The sequence below is a fragment of the Cimex lectularius genome, unplaced genomic scaffold (assembly GCF_000648675.2).
Source record: "Cimex lectularius strain Harlan isolate CLEC.00 unplaced genomic scaffold, Clec_2.1 scaffold258, whole genome shotgun sequence".
NCBI classification, from domain to species: Eukaryota; Metazoa; Arthropoda; class Insecta; order Hemiptera; family Cimicidae; genus Cimex; species Cimex lectularius.
In genome coordinates, this window is record NW_019392828.1 from 231,555 (window position 1) to 253,919 (window position 22,365).

Below are 22,365 nucleotides of genomic sequence, written 5' to 3' on the forward strand. Positions count from 1 at the left end.
AAGACTACTACAGAATCGGAGTTGGTGAATAGAACGGCAGTGTCATCGGCGTACGTGAGGATAATGGTGTTAGACGTGAAAGGTTATTGGTAATATACACTATGCACAGTAACAGACCTACGTCCCACTGGGGTTGCAATGTCTTATATTAACATTGAGGTTCTTAAGCGTGCGCACCTGGCCGATTAGACCTTATCACACGTTTTAGATTCTCAAGTTGGGAGCGACTCACCTCCGCGCACGGAAAATGTGCTGGTTCCGTGAGGTTCGATGTAGAAGCTAACATCATCCTATGCATGCTGCAGACATGTCGACTTCTCCCGCTTGCCCCTTCCGAGGGCGTGGGTTAACGTTGTGCAATTAAACAGTGACGCGCGTCAAAGGATACCCAAAAAGTGGTCGAAATGCATCGGCCAAGCTTCCCACACACTCCCTGAATAGAGACAACTCTATCTCCGTGGGTGATGGGGCTCCGTTAGCGTCGAAACCTCCGGATAGGCTCCGGCCACGGTTTCGATTTTAGTGGAATCTGTAACCATCCCATAAAGAAAAAAAGTAAAACAGTAACGGACCAAGAGCTCTACCCTCAGGGAGTCCTTCATCAGCCTTGTCCAGATGGAAATGAGGGTATCCGACCCATCGAAAATACGTGCCGGCCAGGTAGGGCTTGAGGATAGGAAGTGTGTTGAGGGTAGGATGCTCTTTCCAGAAGAAATCCAGCTGTCTCTTCGCCAAATAATTTTTAATTTTTTTAAAATTATGATTTGTTTTAAATTAATAGAGCATGTAATTATGGTAAAAAAAATATATTCACCGCAGGGTTCCGGTTTTCCGTTATTTATTTCTCGAGATATTTTATAGATTTTAATTAAAAAAGTTCATCAACTGCTCAATTAAGAGTGAATGAGACCGTTTTAATGAAAGACACCTGGCAATAGCACAGTCATTTCGTAACACATTCATTTATTCGTAAACGTTAAATAAACGAATAAATATATTCCTCCATGAGGGCTCTCATTGTTTAAATATAGGGGATGTTATGAGAAAATCAAATTGGTTATGTCAATTTACTCTGAAAGCGGGTACGCCCCTTTCGTTTTCAATCCCATCAAATATGAGCATACATGATGAATTGTCGAAAACAAACCTTGCGGGTTTCTCTTGTTCCCCGTCAAAATGTTTGACAATAGTATTTTTTCTTTTTTTTTTCGAAGGCGTATTCGTAGGAAATTATATGCCCAGGGGAAATTGAATGAAACAGATTGGCCCCCTAGGAACCTGTTGGGATGTTTAAGCCAGAGGAGAAGGGCTATTGTCACAAGCAACAGCACTATTTATTTTATACGTAGGCTCCAAATTTGAAGGTATTTCATAACCAATCAATTTGTTTAAACATAGAAAATAGTTTCTTTTTCACACTTTAATTTCGATATATTTCAAAAACCCGCCAACAACAACCTGATGATCACAATGTTCGATTAATTAAGAAAATTTACAGCCCACTGTACCGAGATAGCGTAGATCTAGTTTGATTTTCTGTGAACACAATAAAAAAATAAAAGCAACTAAAATTCAATCCATTAAAAAACAAATTAAGATGAATATATAAATTGAGTGCAGGTGAAATGAAAGAAAATTGCCCTTTTCTTTTAACTGTATGATGTTGAAGTCCCACCTTTTATTAAATTGCGTATTCAGTGAGCAGGTCAAAATATAAATTAAAATTTGTTTTTACCTTTTCAATTTTGCGCGTTGCTGGAAGGCGAAATATAACAATTTTGGATAAGGGATTGAACCTAATATATTGTCAAATTGGCGTTTTTTTGTCGTAGAAAATGGTGCAATAATAGCAACAAATAAAAATAAAATGAAAAATTTCAAATTCAATCATGTCAAAAAGAACTTATTCTTTAAAAAAAATGAATGATTTACAAAACTTTTACGTACGTTAGCACTGTCATTTGCACTACTTATTTATGTAATTCCTTCTTCTTTCTTGAGAAAGTACTTTTTGAATCTCTTTTTCCCTCTCTCTTACCTCTTACTCTGTCTCTTTCTTTCTCTCTCTCTATCTATCTATCCATCTACCTACCTATTTAACGATCTATCTATCTATATCTATCTCCCTCTTCTCTCTCTCTCTCTCTCTCTCTCTCTCTCTCTCTCTGTCCGTCTATCTTATCTATCTATCTCTATATATCTATCTTTCTATTATGTCATCTATCTGTCCATCTCTATCTATATATCTACCTATTGGTTCATAATTCTATCAACAATCTCTCTCTCTCTCCCTCTCCCTCTCTTTCACACATACTCACTCTCTAACTCAATCACTCTATCTCTCACTCTCTCTGTCTTTCTTTCTCTCTCCCTCTCTCTCTCTCCCTCTTCCTCTCCCTCTCTCACCCCCTCTCTCTCACACACACTCTCACTCAATCACTCTATCACTCACTCTCTCTGTCTTTCTTTCTCTCTCCCTCTCTCTCTCTCCCTCTCTCTCTCACACACTCTCACTCAATCACTCTATCACTCACTCACTCTCTCTTTCTTTCTCTCTCCCTCTCCCACCCCTTCTCTCTCTCACACACACTCTCACTCAATCACTCTATCACTCACTCACTCTGTCTCTTTCTTTCTCTCTCTCTCTTTCTTTCTCTCTCTCTTTCTTTCTCTCTCCCCCTCTCTCTCATATTCCTCCCTATCAATCTATTTATCAAAATACCTATTTCTCTATATCCATCTCAATCGGCAGACGATTGGAAACCATGTCGTATATACTTTGGATTTAAATAAGATCCACTATCCACTAGTGAAAGCGATATTTTTGTAACTAACAAAGTATTTTTTATTGTGCCTTATCCATCTCGATCTGTCTGTTCATCTGTCTAATCCACATATTTATAATTCGTTCATATTCGTATTTCAACAAAATTCTCTCTTTCTTTCTCTCTCCCTTTCGTTTTAAATCTTCCTCTCCTTCCCTCCTCCCTCACGCTCTCTTTACATTTCTCTCTTTCTTCTTCGCTCACTCACTCAGTATATTACGATACTAGGAAAACACGTATACGTATAGAAAAGTAGGAATGACGTTGACTTTGTAAATAAATATGGTTATCAATTACAGATTACAACTTCAAGACATGTTTATAACAACAATTTTCTTAGTCTTTTTAGGAAAAACTTTAAAATGATTAGATAAACCCAATTACATCGGTGTTGTTTTAAATAGAATTAAGTAGACATTTCTTTGATCATTAATTGATTATACATAAGACACGATTGTACAGTGTCATGATTAGTTTGTCAATTAACAACAAATGCGATTGACACAGGTTGATCATTACCGTTGTAGTGACCTATTTAATGCAAATTAATATGTTCAGATTCACTGTCTATTTGTTATTTATTATGCAAACAATCGATTTAATTTAAGTGGGTTTTTTACAATGTAGTTTTCTTTGTCTTTTGCATTATGGATTCATGAGATACCAACGCATTCCTGTCCCTTCAATTGACGACAGTTCAGTTCTCAATTGGAATAAAGTAAAGTGCGACGATTATCACTCCGTATTATGGGATTATTCCGATGTTTAGCGTAGCTCAGTGATTTTATGCGGAGAAGAAGCCTGCGAAGAGATAGACTTGCATTTTTTATCACAGCGTTGTAGATATGGTAATTGGGTTGAGAAATCCGAGCTTGCATTGTAAATTTAGATTCGGCCCATTGCTGGTTACAAAGCCAGATATTGTCCTCCCGGGGACATCAACAATCTCATATATTTTTCACCTGCTAATCCTCAACTTGGTGCGGCGTTGCATTTTTTACACCTTTCACAGTCGGTTTTCCGTTTGCCCGCTGAAATAAAAGAAAAAGGCGAACTATATTCACGGCTCGGCCATTTTTGCTCAATTTTTTAAATAGCAGTAAAGCCCCAAAAAAGCAGAAATAAAACTTGTCTTGGTCATTTTTTAACATCTTTTTCAAAACCAGAGTCCCGTTATAATTTATTTATTTATACATTAATAACTTGCACGTGCAAAGCATTCAGATTTTTCCCCCGAAAACTGTAGATTAATCATTATACAATATCATAACTATAGTTTAAAAATATTGTAATTCAATTGAAACTAAAAAATATATATATTTTGTATTTTAATATGTATTTTGTATTGTATATTTTTTTAAATATATTTTTCCATTATGAACACGAAGTTTTTTTCTAAATCACAAACTGATTGACATTCCAATATTACTAGCACATTCTACGTGAAACGTACAGGACCAAACGTAGTTTTACTATAAAATAGGCAGCCACGTCTTTTATAAAAACTCATGCGAAATCATGATTGCTCAATTTTTGTTCTTAAAGATATAAGGTATAAAGTAAAATAAGAAAAGTAATGCCTGTTATACAGGGGGCTTAACGTCCAAAACTATTTTCAATTAAAATCCATGGGGGCGTCGTTGGATTAGTGGATTATAACGGTTTAGGCGTTGACACGGCGCTCATCACTGTAAGATAAAGGTCCCGGGTTCGAATCCAGCCGACCTGCATTGCAAAATAAAAACACTGAGCAAAACATAAACCATAAAAGACACTGAAGAACAATTCTGTTTTGGCTGATCCCCTGTCATACTATTAAAATGTCATAAAATTTATATAAATTCCTTTTCCTATTTGATAAATTTAATTATTTTTGAACATATATAATTAAAGAAGAGAAATTTTTATAATGAATATATTATTAAAATAATATCTAAAAAAATTACATAAAATGACAACAGTCAAATAAATTGAATGTATATGTTACCACTAATTAGTATTTATCAATTTTTTGTTTATTTTTGTAATGATTAAAAATATTTGTAAGCTCACAACTTCGGCTTTCAAGACAAGTTAAACGTACAGAGAGCAGGCTGTTCATTTTACAATATGTTGTTCTATATTATCATTAATTCCGTTAGATTTCGTGGTCCGATTGACATAACAACCTCTTTCAATTAATTAATCTATATGTAAGGTATTGGTTGAGATGAAAAAGTCAGTGTCACGAGCGGGATTTGAACTCACGACCTTTGGCTAAATTCGCCGCTGCTCTACCACTTGAGCTATCGTGTCTTCATCCGACTTTGTCGTCGAGAATGAAATAGATTACACGACATTTGAAATATGGCAAAAAGGAGGGAAAATACAAAACAGTGGGTTGAGATGGGAAGTTGGTGTCCATTTCAATTCCAAATCAGTTTACGTTTTAGTGGTCAACTGATCAAGTTACTTCTTTCAACTAGTTATTCTTTTTACGTAAAGTCTTGGTTGAGATGGTTGAAAATGACAAAAGGGATGGAAAATTTGAACGGTTGTAGATTGAGATGGAGATTTGGTGTCCGAGTGTATCGAAGTCGCCATAGCTCAAGTGGTAGAGCAGCGGCGTATTTGCCCGAAGGTCGTGGGTTCGAATCCCGCTCGTGACACTGACTTTTTTGTCTCAACCAATATTTTACATAGAAACTAATTCATTGAAATAGGCTATTTGGTCAATCGGACCACGAAATCTAATGGATTTAATAAGCACAATGAAGTATATCTTCACTAAAGCTCTCCGTGGCCATTTCATTTGTCGCCGAGAATGAAATAGATTACACGACATTTGAAAAATGGCAAAAAGGGTGGGGGACATTCAAAAAGGTGGGTTGGGATGGGAAGTTGGTGTCCGAGTGGATCACAGTCACGATAGCTCAAGTGGTAAAGCAGCAGCTTATTTGACGAAGGTCGTGGGTTCGAATCCCGCTCGTGGCACAGACTTTTTTATCTCAACCAATACCTTACAAGATTAATTAATTGAAAGAGATCATTATTAATGTTTTTTTTCAAAGATATACATTCAATGTACAGCGAGTAAAATCATTTTTTTGCCTTTTAAGGTATTCAGCATAAAGCACATTCAATTCTGGTCGACATTCTTTTAGCGTATGAGCAACTTAAACCCTCAAGATATTCAGTACCATCGGCCAAAGTGAACCAGCACACTGACTTGAAGAATAATAACTTGCTAAAACTTTTTTCAGCTGCTGCATTTTTTCTTATATTCGTATCAACATTATTAATTTATCATATTAAATTAAAGGCAAAAACACGTAATGGTACATTTTTGAATGGAGTTGATTATATTAGTAAAAAAAACTAAAATAAATAAATTAAGTATAAACAAAAGTGGGAAATAAGGATTTATCTTATCCTACCTACCATGGAACAAATGTTGTTATTGTTAAATTTATTCCTTTGAACTTTTTGATAATATGGAGATTAAATATGGATAATCCGTGGGAAACATTCGTTGAATTGTTTCCACATCAGTAAGCCTAATACAATAACTAAAGTTAACCTATGAGAGCTCGAGTTCGGAATACCTCAAAGATTAAACGATGGGTTGCTTTCATTGCGACGGGTTCATGACTATTAATATAATATTAGCTCTCCTGCGGGTTATTAGGCATTGGAAGGTGTGTTGAAGGAGATGAATTTCTCTAAGTTCATTTGCAAGAAATTGAAAGCCGTATCAAATTTTTTTGCGTTTACGTAAATTAATTTTTTTTTTAAATAAATTTTATATGTGTGGTGATTAGTGACCGTTAATCGATATTTATTTAGAAATCGTAATCCAGACCGCATCTCACGATTTCTAAATAAATATAAATTTTATAACTGAAACGCCCAATTGTCATTATATTGGGTGAACATTTCTCATCCATTATTTTTTTTCTCTGTTAACTTGTTTTAGCTGTTTACCTGATTTACAAATCTCAATCCTGCGAGATTAAGCGAGCCTTTGTAAAATTTCTTAAGGAAAATATCGGGTGGAAAAGAAACAGTTTAATCGTGGTTGATTTAACATTACAAAAATCATTTAAACTTCATCTATATTATAATCCATGTAGAAGCTACAAGATTGTATAAAGTATTTTTATGTTGGGACTAGTAATACTTTAACGTTATGACGAACTATGTCGTATTACTGGGAAATCCAATAAATTTAGACTCAAATTTTGTGGATCTTTCCCCGTCCGAAGAATAGTGGCAAAGGAATTTAATAAAATAAATGATTCGATTACAATTGTCTAAAAAACGGATTTTAATTAAAAGATAAAAAAAAGAACAACAACAAAAGAATAGCGGCTCTGCCGTGCTTCAGCACATTATTTTTAAATAAGAAATAAATCACCAAACGCATTCATTAATAAAAAAATACAAAAAATTAAAACAAAGGCTCACTGGCGTTGAAAAAAAGATATGATGCGAAGTCGACAAACTGTAGTCTGAGAAGACGATGAATTCAGTGAAGGCTCAATTCCGCAAATTTTCTTCAATTTAAGAATCTTCCGACCTCAGGAAACATCTAAGAGAGACTGCCGCGGTTCTCTCAATTCCCGACGTGTTCGGCGCTTCAACCAATCAGATTGATATGACAATTGTTGATGCTCAATGCATTATAACGTATGTCTAGCAGTTTTTTAGGTGTCTTGTACTTGCAGTTCAATTCTGCTATTCTGCCAATCCATATTTCATGTCAACCTTTTATTTATACAATATATATTGATATAGATTGAATATAGATTGATATAGATATATAGATTGAAGTTTGACCCGATCTTCCGCACGATTTGATTAAGGCGAACACGGGTGGGAGTATGTTGGTTTAAGGTTTGGAAATTGTTTTTATTATCCATTTACCAGTATTTTAAGGTAAGAAACTGATTTTGGATTGAAAGAACCGCTAGGACAGGGGTTTCCTGGATTTGTTGAACTGTCAGGAAATGGTGATGAATGAAATATTTGCTGAAGAACATCAGGCCTTGGATGCTCCCTTGAGACACACCAGACAGAATCATTATTAATAACTAATCTTTATGTAAGTTATTAGTTGAAATGAAGAAGTTAGTGTCACGACTATTGTCACGTGTCATTTCAACCAATAACTTACGTAAAAATTAATTAATTGAAAAAAGTTATTTGATCAAACCGACAAGAAATAGAATGGATTATTAATAACTCAGTTTTTTCTAAACTAGTAATATTGATTTACGTTATCTAATTTTAAAAAATGTCCCAGTATTACATTGAAAATTCAACTTTATGCGTCTTAAAACTGTGTTATAAAATATTGGAATGCACAAGTGGCTTGCGTGTGGATTAGCCGACGTTTAAAAAATACACAAGAATAAATTTAATATAATGTAGAAATAAAAACATAATTAACAGGCACAGAAGCCCAAGAATTAAGCTAGAATGTTTACTATAATTACTAACACGTAATCTACAATTGTAATAATTTATTTATCTGTATAGTTTGGCCGACATTTCATAAAATTCAACTGTCCAACTGTAACTGTAGAAAATAGGGCGAAAAATCGACGTTTCCACCGTTCATAACGGTTAAGCGGTTGACACACGGGCACCTGCTTTTGGGCTAAAGCCCGCGCAGGTGCCCCTTATGCAGAGAAAGGTTGCTCAATGTGTCCCACATAGAAGAAGCGTGTACAGAGAGCGTGTGGGCATGCCGCCAGAGTTAAGAATGGTTGTCGAGCACGGCAGTCGGTATCTGCGTCCCCTGTTCCGTTTTTTGGAAGACGTGAGGGTATTTTACTGTATATAGGTTTATTCTAAATGTTTTGAGTGTATGTATTTATTAGTGTGAGTGGTGAGAGGTGATGAAACAAACCTCCAGCAATGTGTGTGCTTCGGGCCGATGACGGAATATTTCCAAAAGTACCTCATCGACCCTAATTTATATTAGATTATTAATCCTGTGTATAGGGCGATGGATATCCAGTACTCCTCCGACTAAACAGAATCAGTGCAATGTATGAATGTATTTGCTTGTACGACTGATCTATCCAATCCAAGTAGTAAGTATTAGGCTACATTGTAGGCTGCATGCGTTTGGGGCTGAAATGACCTAGCTGTCGATTGCCCCCCCCCCCCCCCATTGATCGCAGCCTAACCCCGTCGATCGGGAACCGACGATCTCCTGGGCATGAGGGACAGGGTGAACTCCCTGATGTATAGAGGTCAGCACATCGGGGAATGGCAACCCTTCGGGTTGAAAGTCGAAATAACGGTTAGGTTAAAAAGCCTAATTTTAAATATTCCACTATCCCAACTAAAAATAAATCTGCGGAATAATTAATTGGGCATGCATAACAGTTGTTGATAAGAACAATAAGATAATTTCGCCGGTGATAATTATTTCAAACAGGAAATATCGAGTAATTATTTCGTGCCAGTTAATTGATTACAAAATATTCAATAGGAATCCAAATTAATAAAAGTACGTTCTATTTAATTACACATTCTCATTTTGAGTGTGCCGGTTATAACAGCAGCATTTTGTAGTCTCGATTTTTCGTAATTGAACATAACTAATGGACATTAAAAAAACGTGTTTTTATTGTTTTTTGTTTTGTATAACGCTCAGGGCACTTGTAATATTTGACATGCTTTGCTCATAGGTAATTTATGATGTATAATATGGAAATAGATTTTTTTAATTATAATTTTTATGTGTGGTGATTAGTGACCGTTAGTCGATGATTATTCGGAAATCGTGAGATGAGGGCTGGTGAGATTTAAGTTTCAGAAAAACATTTTATTTATCGTGCCAACGTTTCGATCTTTATTGAGATCATCTTCAGGGCCTGGGATTTACAAAGATTGTTTAAATTTGACAAATACATGTCAGATGTGGAAAAAAGTGAATTTATACAATGCAAAAAATATAATCGTGAAAGGAAAATCTGGCCGAACCATTACCAACGTTTTTTTCCTTCGTCGGCTCTTTTCACCTCAAAGAAGCCGACTCCTTATACAAAAATGTCTTTCTATACCGACCTCCTTCCCCACCCCTTCAAAATCCAACGTATGTAAACATAAAACAGCAATATCTCACTGGCACTCTCAACACGACACGTACGAATGGCTCAATTACGCAGAAAACAAACACTTTGAGTGAGAAGAAATACTGTGATTGAATATAAAAAATATTTTTTACATTGTATAAACTCAATTTTTTTCCACATCCTACATTTATTTGTTAAATTTAAACAATGTTTGTAAATCCCAGGCCATAAAGATGATCTCAATAAAGTTCGAAAAGTTGGCACGATAAAGAAAATGTTTTTCTGAAACCTACATCACACCAGACGCTTCTTACGATTTCCGTATAATTTTTATTATGTAACACGGATTTTTTAAAAACCTATTGTGATTTTTACATGAATAATTTGTGTTTTTTTAATATAAAAAAAACTTCCGTTTCTTTTTTAAAATTTTCTGTCTTATTTTATTTATATTGATTCCCAAGAGGTCTAATCAATTTAATTTAAAAATAAAGCAGAACATGTAATCAAGAGAAAGTTTATTTTATAAAAAAACACAAACTTACGTTAATTAGACTTTTTATCTAAGGTCTAAGGTCTTGGTTGAGATAAAAAAACTAGTGTCACGAGCGGGATTCGAACCCTCGACCTTCGGCTCAATACGTACACCTTGCGCTATCGTGAATTTGATCACGATCCCGAGCAGTTGTTAATGATAGTTAATGCGGTCTATTGTGTCTAGTAAATGCGTACATGGATTAAAATGTATTGTTTATTTAATCTTACAGCAATGCTAGGGCGTTGACTCTTAACATTTTATTATCAAAAATCAATTATCAAAAACAATTTAAATATACGTTCAACTTCTCTACCAACACTACTTTATTCAAATTTTCAGTTAATTATATAGCCCATAGCAAAACAATAAAAATATTGTGGGATAGTTTTAGGACCGTTAAAATACATTTGTCATAGCCTTTTTTCGAGAATGAGGATTAATAAATCCTAATCCACTTTCGACGACTTTTACTTAGGCTATAGACGGTAACTGTCTCTAACGTTTCTCTATTTACACCGTATTCTCGATAGCATTCATATTGCCTCAGAACACTCGATGTATTTACGGGGTTGTAGGGAATGATGCCCTTCTATTCACTGTAATAAATTACTCATAAAAACCAGACCATATTCACACTGCTCCGAGTACTCGATATTTTCCGGGTTATTAGGAAAAAAGCCCCCTCCATTCACGCTAATAAAGTACATTTATACACGCCGCAATACTATTCCTCGAATCTTGTGATTCCGAAAAGTCAATCGTCCTAGAAGTTTTCAGAAAAGTTCAGACTTCGTTTTTATCATTATAGGCCGCCTGCTCACCTGCACGAGATAAAACTACTTAGCTCTGATAAATGTTAGTGTAACACTGCCAATGCCGACCACACTATTCGGACTAACATTGACATAGAGAGTTTTTATCACAATTATTGATATGTAACGAGATCAAATTGCCACCAAAGTTGAGTGCTCTACTCAGTTAAGTTTACAATGTTCCCCTACTGGACAAAATAGTAGAAATCATAAAAAAAGAATAACATTGATATTTACAGAGTGTCAATAATAGCCTACAAAATAAATAAAGAAATAAAACAATACAGAAAAAAATAAACATGTACACTATGAAACAGTTTCCTTAATAATAACTTTAATAAACAATTATAACTATATAAACTATCGCTATTAAATGTAACGTACTGTTGGCATGGCAGAAGTGCTTCTGCATAAAGCCAAAAAAAAGTTTTAATTGACTGATTAACAGAGGGGAACGTTTGCGTAACATTTAAATATTTAAATAATGAAATATGCCGATTATTATTTATATACACACTAATTAATATATGAGTATATTTATATATTCTAATTAGTTACAAAAGTTTTTGTTTTTTCTATTTACACGCTTTATTAGAGAAGGATACTGAAGAAACATTATGTGGATTAGATTTTTTCGTGCACAAAAATTGCTAGTAAATGTAATAATTATGAAATAACTAATGAATAATAACATAATATGCATTTGATTTGATGTAAACCCCAAAATACCATGGTTTTAATTGTTCTTACTTTGAGTGACAGATATTTTTTTTTTGCGTTTATTCTAAGTATTACACTTGCTCGCCACTGCGGATATTGAGAAGCCCAGACCGTTCCGGTAGGCTGAAGTAGAGAGAAGACAAAAATTGACCGAAAACGTCCAAACTGCATATGCATTTACGTGCTAGCCTTCTTCATCAGACCTTTTTGGAGTTTTCACCTTATTAGCTATTGATATAAATTATTTATTGATGAAATATGTAATTTATACATTAGTGATCTTTCTTTTTAGATTTGAAATTTCCTTTGCTATTGTAATGCCAAGTGTTTGTTATATGTGTTGTTTTGAATTTTGCTCTAACCTTTTTTGCAATATAATTTGTTTTACATAATGGTAACATTTCAATTGTACAACACAATTAATTTAATTTTGGAAATACTTTTTATTCATTTTTGAAGCCCAAGGTACACTAGATTGCCCATGATTAATAAAAGTATATTTGTTGTTTTGATATACGTTTGATCGTCTCGTCCATTTTTTTTTCTTTTTTACGTTCTAGTGACTGAATAGCCAGTGATGTAGAAAATAAAACGTTCAACACGGTATCCGTCGGTCTGAAAAGAAAAGCAGATTTTTCAAAGTGGGTTCGCGTGAGGTAGAGACGTTAATCGCCTACGAGAAAAACCGCGTTTCTGTCGCTGGATTTAACGAACTTTTGAAAAGGCCCGCGTTTTCTGAAAGAGACTAATTACCCTCGGTCAATTATACAGAATTACGCAAATTTCAACGAGGAATGGCAGGGGATGTAAAAAAGAGAGAAACTGAGAAAGTAGGTCTGTACGACAAGAGAACTGAGCGCGCATTCAACCGGATCCGGGCCGAACCAGAGGGGGTTGAAAGGGTGAACCGGCTCGGCCGGGCCCGTGCCTTTCCGGCCGCTCTCACCGGGGGTGGGGATCGTCCGAAGGACGGCTGCCCCCGGCTCGCCTTCCTCCCTCAGTCTCTCCCCAGACGCCGGTCTGTACACTTGGAACCTTTCTCGGACCGATCGTTGCCGCTTTTCGATGTGCCAGTGAAAGCGACCGACGAGGGGCGTCGACGTCTCAATCCACTGATCGGGCTCGCTTGCAACTTCCCAACTCGGATTCTTTGGTTTTATTTGTTTATTTTTGGAGCCGTTTCGCCGAATCTCGACGATGCTGGCCATGTCGACACTGATGATGCCGGCTGGGGCCGTGCCGGCCGTCGCTCCCCCGACTCCTGGAGCACCGCCGGCCGGAGTCAAGCTGGAACCGGCAAAATATCTTCTCAATCACGCCGCTCAACCCCCGCAGCCGTCCAACAAAGCAGGTAAGAACGTCAAGTCAAAACTTTATTTATGTTTTGACGGCTTTAACCCCGCTTGTTTACTTTGAAAACAAACGCGAACCGACCGCCTGTGGCCCGCACACACAACTTAACCCGACCAAAACTACTTACACGTCAACATCAACTGACCTATTCAAACAGTTTTATTGCAAAATATGAAATTTTAACAATGCATTATATCTTCAAAAATTTTCCATCCGATGCATTTTGATGGAAATAAGCAAACATGCCGAATATTCATAACAGACGAATAGAATTTATAAAAAACCAACACTAATTTCCATTTTATCAACCGTATAACCAGCATCAACAAATATAATTTCTAAATCAATATGTGATATATCGAAAATTATTTATTAACGTCAGCAAAGAAAAATTTAAAAGTAAGCAACCAGTAAAATATTTCTACGCAAGGCATTCCCTTTGTCTATGACCTAAAAAAAATCTCGCATATATCCTTAAATTGCACCAATTTTGATAGATTTTGTAACATTCCTTGCAAATGTATTCAATAAAAACAAATTACCCTGTTTGAAAAGGTACCACTCTCAACTTAAGTCTAATTAAATGTGTTTTAATTTTACGGGAAATTAACTTACTAATCATAAACATTCCTCCTACGCCACGTTTATCAGTGAATAAATTATCGTCTGTAAAATTATTAAATATTTCATCTTGAAGAAAAATGTTCAAATAAACTCGCTTAGCCTGAAACCGTTCGGTTTTGTTTTGTTTAAAGTTAACGTTCATCTTGAACTTTTAAATGGATGATTTTTCTTTCGTGCCAACTTCAAATATAACAAATCTGATCGCACTTTACAATATAACCAAATCTATAATAAGAAAAGACAGTTAAGTGCAACAATTAATTGTTCATAATTTTTTTTCGCTTTTCAAAAGTAAATTTTTAGGATTCGGTTAATACGTGGTATTGTAACGTAATTATTAACCGTGCAGTATGATACATGAATTATATCGACATTTTGGTGAAACAGTGCTGATTTGATATTTCGTTAATAATTTTTCAGTTATGAATGTTGCATTGTAATTAAACTGTTAGTAAAAGCATAATTTATACAAAATAAATATAACATAATTATTCAGAAATCGTGAGATGCGGTTTGGTGTGATGTAGGTTTCAGAAAAACATTTTCTTATCTTGCCAACGTTTCGATCTTTATTGAGATCATCTTCAGGGCTCAAAGTGTTTGTCTTCTGTGTAATTGTGCCATTCTTGCGTGTCCTGTTGAGACCTACATCACACCAGACCGCATCTCACGATTTCTGAATAATTATCGATTAACGGTCACTAATCACCACCATAACAACATATGTAATTTGTGCGAACTTTTAGTGTTTATATTGTAATGAAATCAACGAATGTTTACAATTTTGAACTAAACGGGGATACTAAGAAGAAACTGTTCAAATGTATATTTACCAATTGTGACATTGAAAAAAAATCATTATTTTGAGAATTATAAGCCATCGCTCGCCACTCTTTCACCACAGTATGCCCTGAATTATAAATTTTTCTTTCAATGAATATCGTTTATTGAATTTATTGCCAAAAAAACAACCCGAAATATAAATTTCTGGTAAATTAGTATATTTTTTATTCATTCATGTGGGAAGTATAAAAACTTCTATAACTTAGAAAAGTCTCTAATGGTTTAATTTTGCATTTTGTTTATAAACAATGTCCGTTATCAAAATTCTTGTGCAGTTTTTTTTTCATAAGGTAAGACTAATTGTATAGTTATTCAGATATCGTGAGATGCGGTCTGGTGTGATGTAGGTTTCAGAAAAACATTTTCTTTATCGTTCCAACGTTTCGATCTTTATTGAGATCATCTTCAGGGCCTGGGATTTATAAACAATGTTTACATTTAACAAATACATTTAGGATGTGGAAAAGTAAATTTATACGATGCAAAATATATTTTATATTCAAACAAAGTCTAATTGTATAATAAATACTCGTTCAAAATGCTGGATACGTAAAAAATTGAACCCTTGAAACTGAGTCTTATGATTTCTAAAAAATAAATTATCTACGTTATTTAATAGAAAATTGCTTACCTTTATTATTTAAAAAATAATAATCTACATTCAGATAGTCACTGTAAATGTGTTTTATTAAAATGCCTTTTATGTTAAGATTATTCACGATTAAGCTTTGTTAGGTTTTATTTGGACGAAATGTGACTTGTTTTACTTGTGACTATAATAATAATATTGCACTTATCGTTTTTCTTATTCGCTAGTATTAAACTCGTTCCGAAGCATTAATTTCGAGATGGCCGTGTTGATAACCTCGTAACGTAATTACCATCTTTCCGGCTACAGCCGAATTGATTCTGCACGTCCGGCTAGTATTTCTTTTGACTGTTATTTATTCATGTGTATTAAAATTCTTTATATTTGATGATATGTTACGAATTCAAACTAATTCAATTTTTTCAATGCTGCTCTTTGGAAATATTCGATATTTAACAATTAGCTTTTTTCTGCTTGTTAAAAATTAAAAGAAACAATCTTAAGAGTTTATTTTCATGAAAGCTGAATAGAAGTTTTCTCAATGACTCCTTTACGAGAGAGCATTCCATTTCTTACGACTGTTCATTTCCGAAAGCTCTTTTTGATTGAAGCTTTAATCGAACATTTTCGACAATGCAAAACGGGGCGCGTGATTAATCGAACCGTTAAGTTTGAAAGATATTTCATTTTTAAATTGTCACTCGGATTATCGAGTTAAGGCTTAAACTCTTTATGTCGTTCTTCAAAGTTGGACTTTTTCGCCCGAGGGGACATTAAGCTTTAAGTTTCAAAGTCCGACTGGGCAACGTTATGTTTTCAGAGGGAAGGGGGGGAATGTTTAATTGTGTCGATTTGTCCCCATCAGCTGAAGGCTCTGTCTTATTAGGCAATAAGTTCTCGACTTTATTAAGTGTCAAACTAAGAGAAATATCTCGGAAAGGGGAGACCGGCTTTGAAATAACCCCCCCCCCAACCAATATCGGGATTACCGAGTTAATACATATTTTATAACTATATATGTAAATAGTTTTAATTTGGGATGTGGTGGACAACCTTTTTACAATAGTTTATTCATTTCCGATCTTCTTGGTCTGCTGTTTCTCGCTGACATGTCAAACCCCTTTTGTCACTTTCTCATCTTCTGCGGTGTCCAAACCAAACCTAATCCATCAAACACGATGACAAACAAAGATAGCAAGGATAAAATCCTGTCACTTTAAGGAAATACTAATTAAAAACGAACAGAGCAAAATGTTAGGAAACGTTCAAAACTACAGCTTATCTCCACGCAAACGTCAAGAGGAAATGTTTTTGAATTGAATTGAATGTTGATGAAAATTAGTGAAATATGAAAATAAATTTAGTTCGGGAGTTACAGAATAAAATTAAATTAAAATTACTAAGGTGAAAAATATATAATAAACCCATTAGATTTCGTGGTCCGATTGGCCAAATAACTTATTTCAATTATATAATGAACGTTTATATACTATTGAAAATTGATGCACAAAGATTCTAACGTCAACAATTAGACTAAAAAGCAGTCGAATTTCTACTTTTATCATGAAATTTAAAACATTTCGTACGTGTAATTGTTCAAGGTTTTTTATTTTATTATAGTACGTTTGAGTTAATTAAATTGGTCATTCATTGTCAGTTTAAATAGGACCTGATAAGTCTAATGGGATTTCAGACACTGTTAAACATTTTTCTCTTTAAAATAATATTTTTATTACAAGTGAAATTGTATTTTTAAATGTCCCTGTATAATAAAACTATTAACAAATCGTTACAAAACACTTGGAATATCAATAAACTCTATCCTTTTAAACACTTTCTAGAGGTTTAAGTCTGCAGGACAGTAAATCATTTTGCGAACGTCCGCCCTTTTAAAAATTACTGTTGGTGGAAACGGTTAAATGTAAAAGCCGTCATCCCTTTATTTTCTACGGTCGAATATCCGTTTTCTTTCCCGTTAAAAAATGGATTGTTTTTTTTTTAAATTTTCTTAAATTTCGATTTGTGGCTTTCCAGGTTGGCGAGACCGGATTAACAGTTTACAACGCAGTTAATTTTAAGCCCTTTGGCGTTTTATTGCGTCCAAACGATGAATCCCACCACGGCGAATGTTCCGATAATGGTTAAAGCAAAGCGAAACGGCCGAATAAATCGTTTCCTTTAACGCCTAATAACCATTTAATGTTTCCAATTTGTTCATTATCTAAGGGGGTGTGCTAGTAGTAGTGTTTTAAAATTAAAATTACACAGATAAGCCTACTTATTCAATTATGTTGCTCATTGCAAGCATAAATTAGTAAATTACAAAGACAAGTAAGTAAGGAGTGGTTTAACATTCAGTATATAAGTATAGAAATGGCTTAAACTTTTAACTGACGATCAACAATCCGTTTGCCTCATCACCATCAGCCAGTTGGGATAGAGATGTTCAAATTTGATCAATCTGCTGTCAACAGTTGTTCGCAGACCTCATAACTCAAACTGTTAGAAAGGTTCTTTAATCAATACCGATCTTCTTGGCCCAGTTTGATTTTTCTCGAGCCGCTAAATCCTTGGTGAGGCGAATAGGTGGTTTTGACAATTTATAAAAGTCATCAGCTCGGCAAGCGCTACAGGCTGTCTGTGAAAGGTTTTGTATTGTTTTATTGTCATCGTGGCCCATTGACGACGAGAGCGATCCTGTCTTGACAGGAAAGAGGGTTCTTCGTCACGCAGTTTTTTCGATACTGTGAGATAGAGAATCGACACTTTCCGGGGTCACGAGGAATTTTTTAGAAACGCGCTCACCGTATCGTAAGAAAAACCAAGAAAGAAAGCGACAAGGGAAGATTATATGCACTGAGAGGTAAAAAAAAAAAGTGGCCACCCTTATTATTTTGATTATATTTTAGACAATTCTACATGGATTATCTTACGACAATATGTGGACCTTTTTAAAGGATTAGAGGTGAATAAAACACATAAAATCTCTCACTTGTATTTACAATTGGATTTTGTATAAAATCTTTGAATAGTCCATCTCTTCTATGTTGGTTTTTGCTAGAAAGCTTCTTTCTAATGTTCTAGTAGTTTGATTCTTTTAAGTTGTACCATTTTTAAATTTCATATTTGGTTGAGTGATGGTTTTAAGAGATACAAATTCGGGTAGGATCGTAGTTTGAGTCCGTACCGTTGGAAGACGGAAGAAGTCAAGTATTGGCCAGGGTGCTTAACATTCCCTTAAAAAATGTTCGATGGGTCTTCCGTCCCTACCAAAATACTGAAGTTTACTCAAGAAGGAATGGATCAGGTCGCCATCGTGTCATATCTGAGAGAGATGATCGTTTTATTGTTTCGAATGTGCTTCGTAATCGACATTCTACCGCTGTTGTGATCAAGCAACGACGTCAACAAGTTAAACGTTTTAATGACAATTTAAACACTGCAAGGGGAAGACTTTTAGAAGCTGGATTGCATGCGAGAAGGCTTGTCACTGGTCTAGAACTTCTGACATAGCACAGAACAACTCGGTTAAATTTCACAAAAAATGTTGTTTTCGGATGAGTCAAAGTGACTTCTTCTGACGACCAGGAGTGGGTTTGGAGAAGAACAGAAGAGAAATATATCCACGCAACATTTTCACTCCGGAGGAGAAGCTCTGGTGGTGTTATGGTTTCGCTAACCAAGTCGCTCAAACTTGATTTTATCGAGGTTTCTCTCTCAGCTGCGCGATGCATTGAAGATGTGTTGTCAGAAGTCGTTCCTGATATGATAGTAATTGGCGACGGTTTTTTTATGACAATCGTTGTGACTACTTGAAAATCAACTTTTGGAGTAGCCGACATTAGTCCCGACTTAAGCCCTATCGAACACCTTTGGAATGAATAGTCAGAAAGGGTAAAAGTTTCCCAGTGATGCCAGACAATCTGTTGGAGGAGTATGAAACTATTCCATAACACTACATTCAAAACCTCATAAAAACGACGCCACGTCGAATGCAAGCGGGGTGATCAATGCAAGAGGAGGAAATAGTCCGTACTGAATTGATTGTTCTTCATAGTTTCCATTGCAACATTTTTGATAAAATTGCTGTACTCAGTTTAATTTAGTAGTATAAGTATTATTTAAAAAAAAACGAGGGTGGCCACTTTTTGCCTGTCAGTGTACATTTACTTATGTGTAAATGAAATAGTTTTTCTAAAACTTTAAGCTATCCTTGTACTAACGATTTTCAGTATTTAAGTGGTTTTTTGTTTCAAAACGTTAAAAAGGACAAATCGAGCTCTCCCGCATGTCGTTTCCGCTGGTTTATAAAGAAAGGACGAAATTTAACATACCGAACGGGTGCATTTCTTCCATGATCCCATCTCATTCTCTATTCAACCGGCTCACGCCAAGCGTGACTTCCCCTTGTACAAACAGCGAGGTTATTTAAAACAAAACCAGCCTCCTTTGTGGAGTTTCTCCCCGGCTTTTGGAAGAAAGAGAAATTTTCGGCTGTTTGTATGGCTCGGGGGGTTTGGAATGAAATGTAACGAGCTCGCCTCGCGGAACGGGGCCGCCGCAAGTGCACCTTCCCCGTTTCTCAACCCCCTCGGGCTTCTCGCTAATAAAATACGGTGGAAGGGTGGTAGACAAAAGAGGACGAGGATCTCTCCCCTCGAAATCCGCACCCCACCGACGTCTCGGAGCGTAATTTGCTTTAAACGTCCCCGGTTAATATCTGGGATTAATTGTGAAATGCCACTAGTAATGAAATTTTAATCACTTGAGATAACGAGCGCCGTGAGGGACTTCTCCGTCGTCAAGGCTACGTCAGCAAGTCATTTAACATCTGACCTGATTGGGTGTCAGCCGGCTCTGTCTCTGAATACCTGAATAGACTCTCATCCGCCCAAATTATTCATTGCCATGGCCCTCAATAACAATTAAGACAACGTCGATACCATCATTTAGTAATATAATACCCATAATGGATACCAGCAGGACCGATTAAACATGCCAAACACTTGCAATCGCATCAAGTCGGTACTGCTAGAACAACAGAAACAAAATTGTGAGAATCAACAATAAATATAAAAAATTTAAAGAAATCTCATTCACTCTAGCTTGAGTAAAAAGGAGACAAGGTATTCACGATCTTTCTGTTAAATCTGTTAGGTCCTGTTAGATCGAGAGAAATGATGATATAGACTCGTAAGAATCGGCTAGTTAACATTGCTCGATCTAATAGGCCAGGGCCAATGTTAATGTTAGGTCGAAAGTGTAGTCACATTGCTATCCGTTAGGGCGTAGGTAATCAACATGGCAGCCATGAATTTAACAGCTGGTTTTTGTTTACACGTATTTTTATTCTCAAATACGCATTACTTATATCAGACCAATACATTTCTTTTGTTAATTTCTGACCTGTCCTTATACTCTCATTCACAATCATTACATTCCGTATGTCGGTACGTCTTATAGTAAATAGATAGCTTTTAGAATGAAAGAGTTGATTAATTTTCCTTTTTTATTAACTTCTGGCATCTTACAATTTAACACAAAACAAAACAAACAACATCAAGCCTTCACGGACTGATATAGCTTTATTTTTGGTTCTACCAATCGCCACGCGCAGCATTGCGGAAAAATTAACATTTAACATTTAAGTAAGAAAAGGAGGGGGCGTTCACGATCGTACTGACCATTTCTCTATTCGAGTTAAAACGGGTTAACGTCTTACAAACATCGTGAATACCCGTAGTATTGAAGATTTAAATGTTTTGTTTGAAATTATTATTTTCTGAGGTTTCAGTATTTTATAAACTTTTTCCTGGGATTATTGAAATTTCAAAGAAAAACCTATCATAAAGTATTATGAAGTAAAATTATATGAAAATAATCATCTTATCTTCTTAGCTTTTGCATATTCATAATTAGGATATTCATGTAATCGTTGCATCGTGTTAAATGTGCTATTGTGCTTTTAATATAGTACGGGACGTGAGGACCATTCGAGATTTTCATCTGTTAAAAATACAAAATATAATTTAAAGCTCTTTATTTTCAAAAATGTTATTTGTAGGTTTTCACACCTTTTTTGGTACATGTTTGTTAAACTAACGACATTGCCAAATTGAAAGAAAACAAAACATAAAATAAAATATAATTATTCAGAAATCGTGAGATGCGGTCTGGTGTGATGTAGGTTCCAGAAAAACATTTTCTTTATCGTGCCAACGTTTCGATCTTTATTGAGATCATCTTCAGGGCTCAAAGTGTTTGTCTTCTGTGTAATTGTGCCATTTTTGCGTGTCGTGTTGAGAGTGCCCATAGGGCCCCCACCACTGCAAGAATGGCACAATTACCCAGAAGACAAACACTTTGAGCCCTGAAGATGATCTCAATAAAGATCAAAACGTTGGCACGATAAAGAAAATGTTTTCTTAAACCTACATCACACCAGACCGCATCTCACGATTTCTGAATAATTATTAACGGTCACTAATCATCACACAAAATAAAATATATTAGAAGGTATTGTTACTTCAGGGTATAAGAAAAATGCCAAAATAAAAACTGATAAATTAATATTGTAATTAAAATACATATATTAAAAATACAAATTAGAGTTTATTATATGATGTATTAAACTACAATTAAGGTATTATCACAACCGTTGTATGGTGTAATGCTGTAAAAATCCTGCAATCAGGTTAAAAACGTGAAAGATTGTTTAAATTGGTCAAGCATTTTTTTTATATAAGAAATTTTGTGTTTCCATAATTTTTTCAGGTCTAGTTGAAGTAATTTAACATGAATTATTAAGGTCATAAGACTATTTAATCCTTTGTTTTCAGCTTCGAACCAGGTCGTAGAATACATAAATGATGTCTTAATTAAAAAATTATTTCATTTAATAATTCAGGTATAAACGTAAAACTTTAGTAATTAACTTTTCCCGTAAAACTACAAAAAATTGGACTTTTACAGTCTCTTTGTCATGATAATC

General features: G+C 35.0%; 1 protein-coding gene across 5 annotated transcripts in view; it reads left to right on the forward strand.

Annotated features, from left to right (window-relative positions):
* Positions 1–22,365, forward strand: part of LOC106670319 (nucleolysin TIA-1) — a 387,290-nt gene that overhangs the window by 89,384 nt on the left and 275,541 nt on the right. For 4 of the 5 annotated variants that reach the window (XM_024228476.1, XM_014400523.2, XM_024228478.1 and 1 more), the window contains exon 1: positions 12,955–13,316. The exons of the other annotated variant lie outside the window; for it this stretch is intronic. In XM_024228476.1, coding sequence (XP_024084244.1) covers positions 13,163–13,316 — 154 coding nt within the window. In that variant the 5' untranslated portion in view covers positions 12,955–13,162. Of the gene's footprint in view, positions 1–12,954; positions 13,317–22,365 lie in introns of those variants that run through there. 5 annotated transcript variants of the gene reach the window in all.